Consider the following 20385-nt stretch of genomic DNA (forward strand, 5'->3'; position numbering starts at 1 on the left):
TTCTCATCTGTTTACATATAACAAAAGGCCTCTCAAAATCCTTTTCATCTCTGTACAAAACCAGACTGATTGGAGTCTGGCACGATTTATTACCCCTCTTCAGACGCAGTCTTCTTGAGCCTAGCTTTTCAAAAAAAAAGGGACTAGCTTTGTGACACACATTCCAGATTATGTTATGATGTGGTTAGGGACCAGCTGATTTATTTTTGTTTGAACGAGATAAAGTTTGTGACCCCAGATCTGGGAATAAGACCACAATATTCTGTAGTTTTCTACATACAAAGTAAACTTTATGAAATTAGGGAAATAAACCTATTTGCAGTTTATGTAACAGTTATGCTCCAACACTCAGAATAACATGAGGTAAATATAGGTTAATGAGCAAGCCATGGCAAACTATTTGAGAGTTCTGTTTTCATGTAATAGATGTGAACGGCAATTTTGTGTTTGTTCAAAGCAAATTCAAAATTGTTTATATTTGATGTAGAATATATATATTTAAAAAAGTTAAAATCTATTTTAACAATCTAAATAATCTAATTTCACTGAGAATTGCTTTTCATGCCTACAAATTCAGTTTATTTAGCTCATTTGCCACAATATTTATTTTTCAGTTCCCTTTTTACTTCCATTAGTTTTTTTTCTAGTTGTAAACATAATATTGATTATTTTCTTCTTAATACTTTTAGTGTCAATGGAGATTGTGGAGCAGAAACTGTTCCAACTCCTATAGCGCAACCTGCTGACACCCAGCCCCAGGTAAACCCAATAGTTGTAGAGGAATCCTCCTGGCCTGCACCCTTGAGACCACCTGCTTCTGTCCCTGAAGATGGAAATCCTCAGGAACAGGTAAGTTGTTAGTGTGAAATTTATATAACTCCTAGTTCATGATTAGGTTGAATTTATAAACACTCCAGCAATCTTTCATTTGACTTAATTATTTTCTTATGCCCTTTTGAAATCTTCTTAATGTCTAGTGAGGCTACTTATTCTCGAATCAATTAAATTAGTGACATTCTGTAAAATTTTCTTTTGGGCGTGTAGTCAGCTCAAGGCGAATATCTGATAAAAAGCTGTTAATGTCTTGAGATCTCACTGTTTTCAATGCAGAATTATTGAATTAAGTTTAAATTGATTCGCTGTTGTCCTTTTGTTACATTATAATTTGTGTATAAATTGAGCCAGTTTTTGTAATTAACTAGCTCATTTTAGCATGATTGTTTGAACAGATTAACTATATTTCTTTAGATGGAGCTGTATACTTGAAAGAATAAGAAAACTGTAATATTCATTGCCCATCTAATTATAAAGATCATTTTTTAACATAATCTTGGGGAAATTAGTGTATTTGTTGGGGTCAAACTAAATAATCATATTTCAAGAATTGAGACTTGATACTGTTTTTTCTAAATGTGTTCAAATAATTAATTCCATTAAAAGACCTTTCCTAATTATAGAATACTAATAATGGTAGAAACTTGATTTAAAAGCAAACTTTGCTCTAATATCTACTATATTTCTGAGCAAAGAATACCATTACACTCTGTTAACTATGCAAATCCATTACAGTGGAGTCTTCAAGATCAGTTTCAATGATTTTTATCTGGAATTTTATGTTCTTTCTTTAAATGATGCAATTTTTAAAAGCTTTTTGATGCTTTTAATTCCTGTAATACAGATTACTGTGCTTTTGAGTGGCAGTCAAACATTCATTGATAAGAGCGTGATGAATTTTAATTTTCACGCTAAACTTTGTCAGTCTTGATCAGGCCATTGCTGAATAAGAAGGCAGAAAAAAATCCAAGAATGAAATTACTACCTTAATTTTGATCAGAAACAGGACTTGGTGAGCCAGAAATTATATTATAATTAAGTTGCATTGCATTGATCAGAAATGATTTTGTAAAAGGAGTGAAGGAGAGTTAATCAATGGGACCAGATCTTAAGTAGGCTCTACTGTATTAATGTTTTAACACTATGCAAATGCTAAAATAGTGTGTGTATTGGGTAAAAATATACATGCTTGCACCTTTTGCAGGGGAATGTTCCTCTGGAAGCCACATATGTATTAGAGCAGGTGGCCTCTACCCCGAAAGAACAAAACCTGACTACTTTTTTGAATGAAGGGGAAAACAGTCAGGTATGGTGAAGATGACCAATTTCCAAGTATTTCCCTAAACAAAGGGAGCTTTTATAATAGGTCCCAATTGGAATTTTGATAAATAAAATTGGTATTGTTAAGTTTGTTACACTTTCCTTGATACCTGATTATATTCAAGTGTTCTTTCTTCACTCTTCTATTTTAAAAATAAGTATCTTTTTGACAACTTGTCTCCCTTTCTAAAGGGACTTAAAAATGATTTTGTCAGGAATATTCTTTGGACATTTGAAGATATTCATATGCTTGTCGGTTCAAATATGCCTATTTTCGGAGGTGGAAAATATCCAGCTGTAAGCTTAAGACTCAGGTACGTTCTTTATGCAATATGAAAGGTGTTATTTTGTTGACTGACTGAGGTTGTTATTCATTCAAGTAACTCTTTCTTCCTCAATGCCAAACGGGTAAAGCTGATACTAATAGTAATAATTCAAATGGGATCATAACTAAAAACAACTCAACAAGTTTGGAACTTTTTTGTACTACTTAGCAAAATTTCAAACATTTTCTTCCTTGCTTTCTTTTTTGATACCTGCCAAGTCATATAAATAAATATCTTGGGTGTCTATCGTAGTCAAATGTTTTGTCCCAAGTGCAATTCAGTACCATTTGTTTTAGAGGTAGGTGAGAGGAGTTGAGTTACTTTCATGCAAAAATAAATTGTAATTTCATTTGTGTGCATGATTGACAGTCATTCAATTCACAAATTTGTAGTTACTTTTCAAAGGTTTTTAAGGAATTATAACAGTTCTCAAATTAGTTGGAAATTTGAAGCAATTAGGTTCAGACTAATGCATTTCCTAAATCTAAAGCGTACAAGATCCATCAAAAATCTTTCTAGAAAAGAGCTTATCTATATTGGAAACCAGAAGGTTACAATCTTCAATCAGAAGTACCAGGTGGATGATCCACCTCAGCCTCCTGCGGAGGCCCACAGTATCATGGATGACACTCTTCAGCCAGTTAGATTCACTCCATGTGACATGTGCAATGGCTGGAGACAATGGATAATGCAATGGCCCTAACAACATTATGGCAATAGTACTGAAGACTTGTGCTCCAGAACTTGCTACGCCCTTAGCCAAACTGTTCCGGTATAGCTGCAACCCTGGCATTGACTGTGTGGAAAGTTGCACTATCCTGCCCTGTACACAGAATTCCAACCTGGACAATTATCACCCAATCACTGTACTCTCCAGCAGCTGCAAATTTCTGGAAGGTGTCATCAATAGTGCCATCAAGTCGCACTTACATAACAGTAACTTACTCATTGATCCTGGGTTTAGGTTATAACTGAACTCTTGACCCTTTTACACCCTTAGTCCGAAAAGAGCAAAAGAGCTGGACTCTACAGGTGAGTATGGAGTGACTGCCCTTGACATCAAGGCCATGTCTGACTGAGTGTTGCATTGAGAAACTCTAGCAAAATTGTAGTCTATGGGAAATGGGGGAAACTCACCCACAGGTTAGAGCCATGCCTATCACAAAGGAAGGTGGTTTGTATTTGTTGGGGGTCAGTCATTTCAGCTCAAGGACATCTCTGCAAAAATTCCTCAGGATGGTGTCCTAGGTTCAAGTATCTTCAGCTGCTTCATCAATAACTTTCCCTCCATTGTAAGATCAGAAGTGATGTTTGCTAATCATTGTTTCCCTGACTCCTATTGCTGCTTGAATTCTGTGAGGTACTAGTACATTCAAGAATTTTGAAATTCACTCGAACAGTGGAGTTAACCAAGCAAGAAATGGTGGCTATTTTGAGCTTTAAATATTACATAGTAGACTTGCTGTAAGTTCTTGATATAATAACATAGTGAGGCTCGTGTTGAAAGCATTTACAAACTTGATGAATGACATGCTAACTCTTTCAAAAAGAGTGAGGGTCTAAGTATAGACAATGGATATGTATGTCTGTTTTTAGACTGCAAGATGCAAAACTTTAACTTGGTTGAACAAAATGTCTAAATGATGCATCTATTTTAGCCTGAGGGGCATTCAATAAGCTTTATGATTCGCTGTTTAGTTACTAAAGGGAGTGAAAAAAAAAGACTTGAATTTGTTGACAAATTAAGGGTCATTGCGACTTGGTGTCAGGTTGATAGTGTTTCAACAGGTTTGAAGTCAATAGTAGTGACCGAGGTGGAGTTAGGTGTTGCTAGTGTTATAAAAAAAGTTAGCATTTATGCGATGTTTACAGGAGTGCAAATGTTTCAAAGCTACAAAGACTGTGACTAGGTTAGAAGGGGTTGGATGGGGGTTGCTGCTGCTGTGGATGTTGTGGATGGTGTTATACTGGGAAGTTGTTGGCAGAATTAAAATGTATCCAAAACAGTCCTGAACAAATACAGCTGTTGAACTACTTACTGAATGGTTTAATGTTCGTGAAGACCTAGCAAACACAGATATTTCAGAAAATAACTCTGAAATGTAAGGGGATAATAGTCTGAAGATTCTGCTGTCTGACATTGATAAGTAAGAAAATAAAGCACAGTAAGCTCATATATTAAAAAAAAAATGAAGTGCACAAATTGGATTATCAGAATTTGTGGATATTTTGTGTTGGTGAAATTTGAAAGGGTTCAGAGAAGATTTACAAGGATGTTGCCAGGGTTGGAGGATTTGAGCTAAAGGGAGATGCTGAACAGGCTGGGGCTGTTTTCCCTGGAGTGTCTGAGGCTGAGGGGTGACCTTATAGAGGTTTACAAAATTATGAGGGGCATGGATAGGGTAAATAGACAAAATCTTTTCCCTGGGTGGAAGAGTCCAGAACTAGAGGGCATAGGTTTAGGGTGAGAGGGGAAAGATATAAAAGAGACCTAAGGGGCAACTTTTTCACGCAGAGGGCGGTACGTGTATGGAATGAGCTGCCAGAGGAAGTGTTGGAGGCTGGTACAGTTGCAACATTTGGATGGGTATATGAATAGGAGGGGTTAGGAGGGTTATGGGCTGGGTGTTGGCAGGTGGGACTAGATTGGGTTGGGATATCTGGTTGGCATGGATGGGTTGGTCCATGCTATACCTCTATGACTCAAAGTAACAGTGTGTATGCTTTTCATGTGATCATTTTTTGAAAATGAGGATTACTGTTATCGAGTCATAGAAATATACAGTATGGAAACAGACCCTTCAGTTCAACTCATCCATGCCGAACAGATATCTTGTATAAGCCTAGTCCCATTTGCCACCATTTGGTCCATATCCGCCTAAACTCTTCCTATTCATATACCCATCCAGATGCTTTTTAATTGTTGTAATCGTACCAGCCTCCACCACTTCCTTTGGCAGTTCATTCCGTACATATTGCAAGCATTTGGGCTTTGTGACTTTAAAGTTTAGTTTAAAGTTAAATAGTACATCGGGCTTTGCTCCATTGGGTTTAGCCAAAGTTAACAACTAGGAAGGGATGGAATTAAAAATCCAAGTGCACCTGGCAGGAATCACACAGGATAATACAAACTGATAAATGGAGGAGGATTCTTGAGCTGTAGCGGTAGTGTCCCTATCTCTGAGCCAGAAAGACCAGCTTCAAGTTCCACCTTTGCCAGAGATGTGTCATAATATCTCTGAATAGTTTGATTAGAAAATATCTACAAGATGACAACTCTATGCACCAGTTTGTCTAGCTATATCAAATCAGTTGTCCAAGGGCTCTTGTTGTGCAATGGTAGTATCCCTTTCTGGACCAGTTGGCTGGGGTTCAAGTTCCACCTACTCCAGAAATGTGCAATAACATCCCTTAACTGGTTGAAAAAAAATTAAACTGGCAAATGTTATGGTTTATCCATGATCCTATACAAGAATTTGTGCAATAGTGTTAATCCTAGAAATGTTATTCCTCAATTTTTAAATTTTTTTTGGTTTTATCAATTATCATTGACTCGTATGAGCAAAAATTCATCAGCTTATGTTGCAAGCTTTGATTTGTGACATTTTGTTTTATTCTTAGAGATAGCAACAAACCAATTAACATTCTGACAGGGATTGACTATTGGCTCGACAATTTAATGTGCAATGTTCCAGAACTTGTCATGTGCTTTCACGTTAATGGGATTGTACAGGTAAAAATAAATGGTTTTATTGTTTTAGATTTTAAATAAAACTTTTTTTTTAGTAGTTCAAGCCTGATATTTTAATTTTTATTTAATGTGCTCAAGTGTGAAAAACAGAAATGCATTTTTCTACCAAATGCACATGGGCACTTGAGGATCGGAAAAATTCCAGTATCCTTTGTTTATGGTAGTGCTTTAGTATCTGCGTATAATTTTTTTCCCCAGATTTCAAGACTTGCTTCTACCACTAACAGTAGTTATGTTGTTTAAAATAATTGCTTCAGAACAGATAAGGATTTTGAACCCTGTTTTGTAAGAGTTTTTGCTAACAGGCTCATTCTAGTCAGGAATCACTGGCAAATTTCAAATTCGAAGTGCATCTTGGAAATACTGTTGCCTGTCTCGTTCCAGATTTAGTGGGTTTTCTTTCCCTGGTGTTGGGGATGTTCAGGTACATGCTCCTTTGCAAAATTCGGAAATGTAGTATAAAAGATTATGCGGTCATTAACTTAAAATAACTCCTCTTCAGTTTCACAATTGGTAGTCTGTTGAGAAATCAAAAAGATCTGAGGATATTTGTGTTTATAATAAAATAGTTTGCATACCTTCCAAAAAGGCTACCAATCCTCTTCTCCTCCAACCCCATCCTCTTACCACAGCACATATAGACAACATACGCTCTAGAAACTCAGTTCAGAGAGACAACTGCATCCTATCCAAACAGTTTTAAAGCTATTAGTCCTCCTATTAAATTGCCTAGGTGTGTTAATGTATTGAAATTAAGCCAAATTAATACAGTGATGCAATTCCAAATGTATGTTCCATCAACATGATCTTTCTGCAGTTTATGCATTTCCAAAGTAATCAGTAGACTTAATCTCACTTCCAAAATTGGCCTCAACAACCCCCCCCCCCCCATCCCCCCAACCACCACCACCCTCCATTCCATTCCACATCTCCCAAATTTTGTCCCTCTACCCCTTGAACTCTCACTGCACTTTTCATCACAATTGAAGCTGACTGTTTACTCTCCAAATTGTGCTCGGTCTCATTCCCATTGCACGTCACTCTTTTTCATTAACACTGGCATTTTTCCTTTTATTCACTGTAAATACTTCAGAACTTATCTCTACTAAATGTTGTTTTTAGTGACACATACCGAATTGGAATTGCTGTTCTTCTGAGAGTTCTTGCCCACCTTAGTGTGCAACAGCGTTTAATAATTTATAACATTAACTGAATATGCAAATCTCTAAGTAGTGCTTTGGGACAAAAATGAGATAAGAGGCAATATGTGGATGCTCGAGAGTGAGTGTTGTCATGTTGATTTCACTCGGGCACGAGAGCAAAGCCTCTGAAACAGTACAAATGGTTGGAATCTTTGGATAAAACTTGACAGTGGTCAATTTAAATGGCTTTTTGATCATCAGTAAATGTTCAGTTTTCTTTTCCCATTTTTAATTTTGTAATTTTTGTATGCTTTTACAGAGATATGAAATGATAAAGACAGAAGATATCCCTAATTTAGACAAGTCCAGTTTCTCCACTAAAGTGGTAAAAGATATTGCTCAGAATATTCTTTCATTTCTAAAGGCAAATTGTACTAAAGAAGGACATACGTATTGGCTCTTTAAAGGTGAGCAAAAATATTAATTGGAATTCAGATTTAAAACAGTGTTTTGCAGGTAGGTGTATTCCAAGGCAAATGCTGATTTATTTTATGCAATGTATACATTTGCCGATGTTGCACTGACTATTTCTTGACATGTAATTGGTAATTAAGCGTAGCCACATTAGGGACAAAAGGTATTTCTCTGTTGTAGAGAGTCAAGTAGTCAGATTACCTGCAGAGCATTAATCTGCTTTAAACATAGAACAAGTAAGAAGCTAAGTCAGCACGAACTACTATGAATTCTATTTTACAGAATTATAAAAATGTTATGATGCAGAAAGAGGTCATTTAGCCCATCTTACCTGCAATAGTTCTTCAAACAAGTATCATTTTTAGTGCCAGTTTCCTGTCTTTGCCTGTACCCTTGTACAGTGTTCTTATCCAATTAATCATCCAATGCCCTTTTGAATGCTTCAGTTGAGTGTGCCTCCAGTATATTTCCAAGTAGTGCATTTCATATCCTAACTGGATGAAAATGTTTTTCCTCATTTCATCCTTGGCTTCTTTTGCGGATCACTTTAAATCTACATCTTGTTCCGATAAGTGGGAACAGTTCCTCCCTATCTCACTCTATCCAGACCACTCGTTATATAAACCTCTACTTATTCACCTTCTCTCAAAGGACAACCATACTAACTACTTCAATTTATCCATATAACTGAAGTTTGTCATCCCTGGAACCATTGTTGAAAACTGTTTCTACATCTTTTCAATACTTCCACATCTTTAATGTGTGAAATTGCCCATCTTTGCTTTAATTGCCCAGAAATGTGTGCAGTACTCCGGATGAGGTCTAACAAGTGTCTTATACATGTCTAACATCACCTACATTGTTGTACTCTTTGCACTTATTAAGTCAAGAATGCTATGTTTTACTTCTCTATTTACCTGAACTGCTGCTTCCAAGATCTCCAAGGGCTCCTGTCCTCTCCTTAGAATTGTACCCTCTATTTAACTTATCCCTCAATTTCAATATTCTTTCTATCAAAATGTATCACCTCACACTTCTCTGCATTGAAACTTCAATTTGTATGTATTTTCTGGAGTTCAACACTGTCTTCCTCTCAATTTATCCAAGTTTTATGTAATCTGCGAACTTTGAAATTGCCCCTTCCACTCAGAGATCCAATGATTAATATATATCAGGAAAAGCAACAGTCATAAAAGCAAACCCTGGGGAGCTCTGCTACAAACTTTCCTCCAGACTGAGAAATATTCATTGACCATTCCTGTCTTCCTATCACTTAACCAATTTTGTATCCATGTTGCTATTGACCCTTTTATTCCATGATTGTTAGTTTTTCTCAAATCTGTGTGGCACTGTATCAAATGCCTTACTGAAAGTTCATGTTCACAACATCAACAATGTTATTGTCATCAAATCTTTGTTACTCCACCAAAAAAAACTCCTGCCAGTTAGTTAAATGTGATTTCCTCTTTAGAAATCTATGCTGACTCTTCTAATCAACCCAACATTTCCCATGACATTATTAATTATATGAGGAGAAAGTGATGTCTGCAGATGCTGGAGATCAGAGCTGGAAATGTATTGCTGGAAAAGCGCAGCAGGTCAGGCAGCATCCAGGGAACAGGAGAATCGACGTTTCGGGCATAAGCCCTTCTTCAGTTATTATTAATTATATCCAGAATAATTGTTTCTCAAACATCCCCATAACTGAAATAAATCATTTTGTCTGTAATTTCTGGGTTTATTCTTAAAGCATTTCTTGAACAGTTGTAAGGTTTGCAATTTTCCAGTTTTCTGGCACGACCTCTTGAGTCTAGGAAAGACTGAAAGATGGTGGTCAGTGCCCTGCAACTTCCACTGTCACTTTCTTCTAAATCCTTAGGTGCATCTCATCTAGTCCCAGTTCCTTGTCAACTTTAGGTACGAGCAGTCTATCCAACTCTTTTGCCCTATCAGTGTTGAGCTTTTCTAGTGACTGAGTTTCTTCCTCTTTCACCTTGGTCTGGGTAGCATCTGCCTCTTTGGTAAAGGCAGATACAAAGTATTCATTTATCATTTCAGCCATGCCCCACCACCAGGTGTAAATTCCCTCTTTAATCCCTATTCAGCTCTACTTTTTTTACCACCCTATGTGTTTCTATGCCCATAGAAGTCTTTGGGACACCTCTTCATGTTGGCTTTCAAACTTTCATTTTCTCCAAGTTTTCATTTCTGGGTGCATCATTCATTTGTTAAATTTGCATCCCTGTAACTATTCTTGTACTTTTCTCTGATATATACATTTGTTTCTTGCTGCTAAGTTGCAGGCATAATGTCTATCCACTATGATTGTGCTACATTTTGTTCAAGCTGGTGGATGAGAAGCCTTAGTTTTGCTATATCTTAATTTTTGGAACCAGGTACAGATGGTTTATCATTTAACATTAACTAATGTTTATTTCTTCTATTCGTTAAAAAATAACCTTTGATTTATTGTGATTTAAGATCAGATCTTCAAGCTTGAGAATTTTTGTCTGCTAATCATGAGTCAGTATCAGTCATACTTGTGAAGTATGCTTGCAAAACTATTGAGTTATTGCATAAGTAGTTGTCTTTTGTGGCTTAAAAAGAAAACCATGTTTTGGAACATGTAGCTATTTAAAATTTGTTTCCACAAATGGCTTTTACCTTTGTTTCTTCCAGCAAGCGGAAGTGACATTGTAAAACTTTATGATCTGACGACACTTTGTGAAGAAACAACTGAAGACAAGTACCAAAACCCTTTCACCATGCCTGTTGCTGTCTTACTGTACAAGTAAGTTTTCTTAGTATATTGATAGTAGTTTTCTCTATTTTATTTTCTCTCTGTATATCATTAGGAAATATTACAAGGCAACCAATGGGAGGAAATGGAGGGATGGTAACTTTCTTGTTGAGATATCCAAATAATCTTCCATTTATGATTATATGAACTGGTAACTAAGCGAGAGGTGGACCATAAATCCTACACAAAGAAGGGGATAAGGCAAGGGGATGGTTTCTCTACCAGTGCTTGTAAACTTAATTCTACTGCCTTATTTGTATTTCTGGATATATATATATACACAATGTCAAGATTATGGCACCCTTGCAAGAGAGACTATGACAGAATTTGAAATTTCCTGGATTTTGGCCATTCACCATGATGTGCTAGTCACCGTAACCCATTTTGGTGTCTTGCAATGGGTTCATTGACAGAGCTCAACCTGGACGATTTAAGTACAGTTTGTCAGGCAGTTTTGATCTTCAGTTAGTGGTTTAACAGTGTCTGGCTTTTTACATTAGGTGTTGCTTATCAAGCAAATTTTGGGAGTACAGCAATATGCTCATTGTGTTAGGTCTGATCCAGGGTGGTTGTACACGCGTGCCATTTAAAAAGTACAATTACTAGAATTGATTTATTATTTTCTTTTGTGAACATGGTTGTAAATATGGTCAAGAGAGCAGAATGTACAACAGCATGGCAGTCAGCAGTCTTTTAACATGATTGTTCATTTTCCAATCTGGGCAAGAAGTTTTAAGTTGGACTAAAACCAATGTGCATTGTCTCAAATGCTAAATTTCTCAATTACAAATGTGTCCTGTTTTGGTCAATCCTGGTTTTCAGACAGCCAGATTTTGGGTACTGTGCCTGTGGTGAACTGGCAGACGTTAAATATATTTGCATTTGTGTTCAACCTTTCTACTACTTGTTCCTTGCTGGTGTGACGGGTGTTTGGTTTCTTTCATTTTTTTTCCCCTGCTAATTTTAGCCCTGTCTATTGCTTCATGAATGCTGAAGAAGGCATTCACCCTTGAGGCTTTTTGGAATGTATAGGTTTTGTCCCTAAAATTTCAGGCAATCCAGTAAAACCTTTCCTTAGTTGGAGTCTGTTTCAAATTCATCCATTGTATAATAATTGCCTGAAACTTGTATGGTGCATCAATACTCTTTGAAGATTGAAAGTGTGCAATTGAACCTACCAATGCAAATTCTGCTGTACTATAGGTTATAGCTGTTCAACTTATGAAATGTTATTGAAATTTTTTTAAAAATTCTTAACCTTGATCCATCAGACTTTGTTTTGCCCAAACAATCAAAACTTTATATCTCAGTCTTATTGCCTGGTCATATAACTTGATGCTATCGACAAGTTATTAAAACCTGAGCAAGTTGATGTATATGGCATCCATAATGCTGAAAATGGAAGCAATATTGTTGGATACCTATGCTTTAAATTTAATATTAGTTCTTATCTTGAAAGTTTTTCTTCTCATACTGTGCAAATGACAGAAAGTGCAGATTGAATGGTATTAAGATGTTCATCTTTGAAATAGAAATATCTCCACATACTATGAAATATAATTCCCTGTTGTATATTTTGCTTCATTTGGTAGTTTCTGTTTATGAACTTTAAAGCTTCACTTAACTTACGTGGAGTTCTCCTGTGATGGAACCACTTCCTTGTTGAAAAGGAAAAAGTGATTGCGTTGAGTGGAATATTTAATATTTAAAATATTTTTCTTTTGTCAGCAGTTCCTCTGGATTGAGGATGATCCTGTTTAGTGAGTTCTGAAATAACTCTTAAGTTCAATGCATGTATTTTTCTGACCCTGCCACATGTGGTCAGGCAGTACTTGAAAGGTTGGGTTGATGGATGTTTTTGAGGTTTGTGCACTCTCTTTGATACCTGACTTTGTCTTTGCTTGTTCCTGACAAAGTTTCTGTGTTAGTGCTTTCCTGGATGAGCCTTCTCCATTTTGGTTGGCCACAAGCCGTAGACTTCAAAAGCTATGGACTCCACAAGGCAGTAAGGATGCTTCAGGAATACTTTGAGGATGTCCCTGCTGTCACTCTGGGAATCTCCGAATATGTGTAGTCCAGTTGTTTGGGAGTGCAGTTGTCAGGCGTATGAACGACATTTTGGGGAGCAGAGAGAAGTTGAATGATTTAACTCCTCACTGCTGGACAAGTTGTCTTGGGAGAAGGTGCCACTTTTTTGCCATTGGATTTAGGGTATTTCTCAGGTGCCTGCTATACGGTATCTATAAGTTGCCAAAGCACATGGAAGCAAGGATCTCTGCTCCCTAGTAAATCATTGCCTTAGTTGTGGGTTCGATATCTTGACTCAAATACTTAGTCTTTCTCGGTTAGGTGAAGGTTCACGTAGCATACTGGACGCAGTGATTAATTTCATTGTCTACCTCACCTTTTTTGAGGGATGGTTCCAAAAATATGAAAAATGGTCCAAATTTTCCAGGGTCTATCTGTTGGTTTTAATTTAAGTTAAATTTAATTTAATTTAAGAGGGGAGCGAGTGGAGGTGGGGTGGAGTTGTGCTGTGAGCTAGTTGGAGAAGGGATTTTAGTTTTCCAGAAACTTATTTTCAAATACCCATTATTTGGGAAGAAGCGCCCATGTGTGGGTAATGTTGGATACTGATTATAGTTAAGAAATGAGATTAGTCCAACTACAAAAAACTTCACCTGCCACAGGTGATGTATTGCAAGTATCCCCCTCAATATCTTCCTTCCAGTCTGCTTCTGCTTCTGCTTCTCCTGTCTTTTATCATCTTTTCCCCCTTCTACAGCTTCGCACTGCACGTGCTTAATGATCTGACTCCTTTCCCAACCTTGTACCCTAACCATATGACTTGCACCCAACTTCCATCTTACTTTATCTGCCTGTCACAGCATCCACTTGTCTGTCACACTGCCTGCCACCTGCTCCAGCCTCTAATTACCTTTTCTCAGTAGCTTGTCGAAGTGTCTTCCAGATCTTTGAATTTTTGTGGCAGTCTAATATCAAAAAGAAGATGCATGGTTTCAGCAGTGATCTACGTTGCTGCTGGTTGCATGGATTTGTTACCTTCAGTTGGGAAAGTTGCTGGCTCAGAGGATCGTACAGATAATTTCTCCAAAGATGTCTGTCTTATTGTCCAATCTATTCAGAAATAGGGTTTCCAACCCTGATTGGTAAACTTACACTAATCAGCGAAACAGATGGGAACCTATATTGCTTTCCTGAATCAAAATCACTCCAACTTCAGTGATAGAACTTATGAATGTAGATGGTTCTTGTCTGTGCACTCATTCAAACTGCATCCGTCATTGACTCCTGTGAAGAATATGAGAAAATGTGCTTTTCATCTTTCAAGTAGTTTTATTCCCTTGTTCTCAATATTGTTGATATAAACTAAATATCTTAATCAGTGCATTAACAACTTTATATCTACACATTCTGAACAGTCACTATCAGCCATTTAAGTCCTGTTCATTGCTCACTGCACAAATTCTGAATCCCACCTCAGTATGGGAATCTTGAATATAACTACACTATTTTGCTTGTTACAGAGACAGATTTTTGAAATTCCATCTGAATCAAATTGGATGATTATTAATGTTTCACTTTATTTGGATGATCAAGATATTTGTATTTAAAAGCAAGTAGGCCTTCTGTGGGGAATAGAAGACAGTATTGATGAAGATTGCAAGTGATTTGAGTAATGGTGGGGTAGGGTGTGAATATGTGTAGAGATGTAGAGGTTATGGGAAATTAAAGACCATAAATTGCGAAGGAACCAAGTGGTTCAGTAGTGCATGAGCAAAGTGGATTGCTGGTCATATTTCTTCCATATTCCTCTTCACATATCCTGTGCACAAGGCCCATAGGGAAAATATTACTGGCTCCTTCCCCTATCAAGTCCTGTTATTCATCACCTCCCATGAAAATGGAGGTGCAAAGGGAAAAAGGAGCAAAAGCAAGAGAAGGTAAAAATGGTGATAGATGCATCACAGTGAATGTGCTCATCTGCTCAAATTTGTGTGCAGTACTGTAAAAAATAGATATGTCATGCAGCAGTTATGTTCTCAGTCTTCAAGCCCTTGTGTTGATATGTACTGTGCTTTACAGGGTTGCAAGCAACATGATGATGAAGAAAGTTCAGAACAGGAAACATTATGGGATTATAAGGACCCTCTTGTTAAATTGTATTAAACTACTGGATAAAGAAAGGCATCCCCAGGTACTTTGGATTTAATTTTTGAATTACTTGTATTCAAGAGGAGTATAAATTGTGCATTGCACACTTCTTAAAATTTATGAAATGTATATTGACATTTCAAATGTTTTGTGTTTTTATATTTTACACCAAAGCTTTCAATTGTTTACATTCACTAGACCAAAAATGCCCTTTTTCATTGTGCGTATTCAGCTATATTTTAGCTTTGTAATTGCATAGAAATTCTATGTTAAATTACCTCTGTTATGGACTAAGCCAGAGCACTCAAAACATTCTTAAGCAGGCAGCCCCAGACCATAACCTTGCAATTTGTTTCGGTAAGTATACAGTGAAAACTACCTGGATTATGTTAGCTATGTTGACTACTAGATTTTTAAACAGACAAAAAATTATTCACAAAATTACACAATGAAATACAAAGAACAGAATAAAGAACCCCTACAGAACTTAACCTATCCAACTAGACTTAATTATGCTGTTCTGAATATACAGTATATATAAGTCCCACTAAGCAAACTCCCTTTAAAAAACTAGTATAAATGGAACACATGCTAACAAGTTGAAGTTGAAGGGCAGAAAAGAGATCGAGTTTTCACAAGCTCTCTGTTGAACTTCCCTGTTCAAGACTGAACAAACTGCTCAGCCCAGCTAAAGAGTTGACCACTCCGCTTTCATTATACAGGTCATTTCTAAAACATGACCATTTTGGCCTGAAGTCTTATCTGTTCACGTATAAACAAAAGGCCCCTCAAAATCCTTTTCATCTCTTTACCAAACCAGACTGATCGGAACTCAGCCTGGTTTATTGCCCATTTGAAAAAAATTCAAGGACAGTCTCCTTGAGCCAAGTAACCGCTTTTAGATTAAAAAATCTTTGTGACAACTCTAATTTACTTAAATAGAATGTGTGGTGGTTTTATCCTGAATTACAAATTCTAAAGACTTTCAAAATTTCTTGCAGGTTACAACAGGATTGAGCCTAGCACTCCTTAATCGGTTGCAATTCATATTAAATAAGAAATTGACTGGTTTTAAAAAATTAAGTACAGTTAAAACTTTGATTCTGCCTTAGAATTATCTAAAATTGTGTGGTTAATTAGTTCCTTTGCCTAAAATAATTATCAATTTTTAAGAATTTACATCTTGCTATTTTCATTGTATTTGCAATGCTTAGAATTTTAAAAAAGTGTGTCAAAAAGCTTTGGAATGGTAGGAAATGTAATTTGCAAAGTACTATGGATGGTGGATTGCAATTAATAAATACTTGATAACCATGATTTTCGGTCCTGTGCTGAATAAGTAAATTCTTTCCAGTCACGTTCTCCACTAATTATGTAACTACAATTTTTCAGTTTGTGCAAATTATTGCTTCAGCCAACTACATGATCTCTGAGCTGTTCCAACTAGATGAACCACCAAAACGAGATGAAAATGGGTCAAATTTGAATGAGAATTCTGATAGTTATAGTGAAGATGAGGACCTTCCTGAGGACAGTGATGAAAATGGTTCTTTCAGCAATGGCTCTGAACCTTCAGATGACAGCAAAGCTGTTGCTATCATTAAATCTGTTGGCGAATTGTCTGTACCTGAGAAGTACAAGTCAATACACCAGATAAGGGTATGAATCCATTTTTATTAGATGAATGTATGTACCAAGTCTAATAAATATTATAATACAACATCATTACAAATGATAAATTTGGGAAACCGTTCCATAAAATCTACATTTTTATTCCATTCTCAATTAAATAAAAACTTTACTACAGTTAGAATAGATCTTTCTTTGAATAGATTTGCTTAAACTGAGAATAGAGGATCTTTCGTCTCTGGTGTTGAGTTTGGCCATATTAAGGGGGGACTGCTTTGAATAACTTAATTAAATAGAATGTTTTACACTCAATTTTTGTTTTGAAGCCCAGCTGTGCATTTCCAGTTTGTCATGATACAGAGGAGCGATGCAGAGTTGTTCTCAATTATGTTCTTGAGGTAATTAATTCATTACTTCAGAATTATTGTTTGTAATGTACATTATATATACAACCTTAAGGTGGTGTTATTCAGGCTTCTATCATCTCCATTTGAGACTGCACTGGAGGTTGAACTGTTAAGTGTGACGTGCTTTTGGTAATTCTACTAGTTGGCAATCCTATAGAATCATTGAGATAATTATCTGACTTTTGTTTCTTTTTTCAAGATATTTAAGTTATTTCTGTGTTCTGTTTTGGTCAATGTCCATATATATATGGACAAATTAAGACGGTGAAGTGAGGGAAAGTTGCTGTTATTGATCATGTGACAGATTCTGTTGGACACTTCTGTAGGGTGATCATTTCGAACCACGGGTTTTTTTTTCTCAAAGCAGATTTCTGACTAAGTTATTTATCCTCAGCATTTCAACACTCTGTGCTTCCATACAAGATGCATGAGGAAAAGGAAAAGCCTTTTTTTTTTATTTACCTTTCAGAACTTCTGAATCCTGACTGGCCCTCAGTCATTCAGAAGTTTGCCTGACTAGGAAGATTTTGAGGGGTGAGTGTGCAAGATGCTCTTACCTGCAAAAGAGCCAAGTTGAAAGTGCTTGTCTTGTGCTAGTGGAAATTACCAGCATGGGATGATGACATAACCTTGTCATTAGTTGATACTCAGCTTTTCAAATGTCTCCAAGGTTGGTCTAGGGCTGAAAGATTACACACCTTTCTGTTAGTAATTAAATAATTTATTTATGGCTTTTAGCTATTCTAGATCATAAAAAATGCTGCAAGCTATAATAATTGTTGAAAATTCATTGGTTGTCTAATATAATGTTCATCTTATCTGTGTGTTACATTATGCTGTGTAACTCTAAACATAAATATGAACATTAAATTATCAAAAGTCTTCATATAATCTGCCACTTTTCTACTGTATAAGAACTATGATTAGGCTCATCTTAATCAAGTTGGTTTCTTTCAGGGGTTGAAGGCTGTTGATGGGAGTATTAAAAAGGAGACTGATCTCCCAGCTGCTGATCCCAGCATTCCAATCCCTTTGAAGTATGCCGATGAATCTGAATGCACAGGTCACAAAGCTCTTAAGAAACAAATTGCTTTGTTTTTAGACAAAGGTAATTAGTTGTTGAGAAAATGTCAGCCTGAGCACCATATATAATACTTCATTTGTTAAATTATAACTTCTGCATGTTTTACATTTTTTCCTGTTGCTTTTAAAATTGTTACCCCTGCAAGCTACTAATTTTAGTGCTTTGAATGTATTTTAATATTTATGACAACCCAATAGTGTTTATGTTCTGTGCGTAATTGCACGTTATCATAATTTCAAAGTTTACTCTGTGAAATTCAGCATTATAGTAACATTGCTTACAAATATATTACCACTAGATACAAATATTATTGTTCAATATGCTTCTGTTTCATTTGAATACATTTTTATTGTTTATACATTCATTAATTTAAATTATTTTAATTAAGTGGGAAGTGTCACTGTAGATTATGTTCAACTGCATTAAAATTAGCTCCTCTCTTTCATAAGTTCCCTCATTTCCTTGTAATCAAAACATGGTTTCAGACTGGGGGAAAAAGAAGTTAATTTTTTTGTTAATGGAGGACCCATTCAAAATCATTTGTTTGAAATCCACATTAATACTCGTTGTGACCTGCCTGTGTTTTTTTTTAAACTTTAGAGTTCTTTGGCTAATAATATTGTGATTTTGATTTTCGTGCTTTTACTTTTTACAGTTGGTCCAGCTCATAAAACACTTGAGCTTCCCAGCCAATCTGGGATGATACCACATACATGGCAGTATCAAATGAAATTAAATCTAACCTTTAAAGCTTCAAGAGCTTACTTTGTTCTCTCGGATGCAGCTACTTCTTTGCAAAAGTATGGTAGAGCATTAAGATATATTAAACTTGCTTTACAATCTCTGGGTAAGTGGCTGCACAAAATTAAATGTGTTCTGTTTTGAAAACTGACTCTCTAGAATTATTGCAACTTCAATAAATTCGTTGGTAAGAGATATGCATCATATTCAGATTATATTTTGGAGGTGTAAGGCAAGGATAGAATACTTGAGAAATTTGTATCTACTAAGTATTTCCTAATGGTAGATATGATTATGAAAAATCAGTAAATAATGGATGGAGTAAAAAGTGCAAGAAATGATGTACTGGAAAGGCTAACTATGGTCAGAGTACATAAGGTGACTGGTTTGGCTGGCTTGCATCCCACATTGCAAAAGGAAGTGGGAGTGAAGAAACAGAAGGGTTTGCCGTAATCTTGACATAATCAGGTGGACTGCAGCTGGTCAAGAAGCCAGCTTATTGCCATCTCAAGAGCAACTAGGGATGGAAAATAAATGCTGGCCAGCCAGAAACGTCCACATTCCACAAATGAATTTTAAAAACTTCTTGACTTCACTGGTTATGAGAGAGCTGCCAGATGATTAGAGACAGGTAATGTGATACCCTTGTTCAAGAAAAATTGTAAGAACATTATAAAGAAACTACAGGCTAAACAGTCTTAGAAACAGTAATCAAAGGATAAGATCAACAAACATTTGGAGAGATTTTAGTAAATCAAGATTTGCTGTTATGAATTTATAAATGATTGATCAGGTTTGAAGAATCTGAGCTACAGGGAGAGGCTGAACAGGGGTCGGGGAGTCCAGAACTAGAGGGAAGAGGTTTATAGTGAGAGGGGAAAGATATAAAAGAGACCTAAGGGGCAACTTTTTCACGCAGAGGGTGGTACGTGTATGGAATGAGCTGCCAGAGAATGTGGTGGAGGTTGGTACAATTGCAACATTTGAGGCATTTGGATGGGTATATGAATAGGAAGGGTATGGAGGGTTATGGGCCGGGTGCTGGTAGGTGGGACTAGATTGGGTTGGGATATCTGGTCGGCATGGACGGGTTGGACCGAAGGGTCTGTTTCCATGCTAAGGCTACGACAGCGGATGAATGGGCACCGCACAATAATCAATGCACAACTTTCATAAGAGCTGTTTTGGTACTTTGACCATGAAAAATGATTCACAAAATACATTGTTTGTGATGCATAAAAATGATGACTGCCAAGTTGTCCACTTAAAAAAAAGCATAACTAATATGCCCATCCCTGTTGAAATTGCTCTGGTTCTTGCCCTCTTGTTTTTCAGAGATTGTAAAATTGTTGAGAAGAATAAAGGTAGAGTGTTGGGAGCTTAGCAATAAGCTTCTCTGCATTGATAGCATGATTTGTTAATTCCATTGATCCAACAATTCATTGCAGCTCCTACACTGGATTACAGAATTATTACATGTATTTTTAATTCTGCTTTCTTATAGTATATAGTTACTTGAATTCGGAGAGATTTTCTTTAGAAAAACAAACATTCATATTTCATATAATGCATCAAAATTTAAACACTTACTCCCTTTGGATAATTTGACAGTGCTAACCTTGCCTTGTATACTGTTCATTATTTGGTCTTTGTTTTTATCTGTTGCTGCCTGCCAGGTTACTTGTCACCTGTTAATAGCTG

The 20385-nt window shown here is 36.3% G+C and overlaps 1 protein-coding gene across 4 annotated transcripts in view; it reads left to right on the forward strand.

Annotated features, from left to right (window-relative positions):
• edrf1 (erythroid differentiation regulatory factor 1) overlaps positions 1 to 20385 on the forward strand; it is a 67831-nt gene that overhangs the window by 19039 nt on the left and 28407 nt on the right. For 2 of the 4 annotated variants that reach the window (XR_015760931.1, XM_043712609.2), the window contains exons 6-16: positions 690 to 849; positions 2039 to 2140; positions 2347 to 2468; positions 6102 to 6213; positions 7693 to 7840; positions 10527 to 10638; positions 14755 to 14866; positions 16216 to 16482; positions 16779 to 16850; positions 17817 to 17967; positions 18599 to 18790. Coding sequence is in view for 3 of the 4 variants with exons in the window: in XM_043712609.2 (XP_043568544.2) it covers positions 690 to 849; positions 2039 to 2140; positions 2347 to 2468; positions 6102 to 6213; positions 7693 to 7840; positions 10527 to 10638; positions 14755 to 14866; positions 16216 to 16482; positions 16779 to 16850; positions 17817 to 17967; positions 18599 to 18790 (1550 nt within the window). In the remaining variant the exon portion in view is untranslated. The remainder of the gene's footprint in view (positions 1 to 689; positions 850 to 2038; positions 2141 to 2346; positions 2469 to 6101; positions 6214 to 7692; positions 7841 to 10526; positions 10639 to 14754; positions 14867 to 16215; positions 16483 to 16778; positions 16851 to 17816; positions 17968 to 18598; positions 18791 to 20385) is intronic. The other 2 variants (XM_087998948.1, XM_087998946.1) reach the window with 2 other exon arrangements.

Source organism: Chiloscyllium plagiosum, unplaced genomic scaffold, assembly GCF_037043375.1.
Source record: "Chiloscyllium plagiosum isolate Xiang-an unplaced genomic scaffold, Cpla_swu_hap1 HiC_scaffold_22, whole genome shotgun sequence".
Taxonomy (NCBI): Eukaryota; Metazoa; Chordata; class Chondrichthyes; order Orectolobiformes; family Hemiscylliidae; genus Chiloscyllium; species Chiloscyllium plagiosum.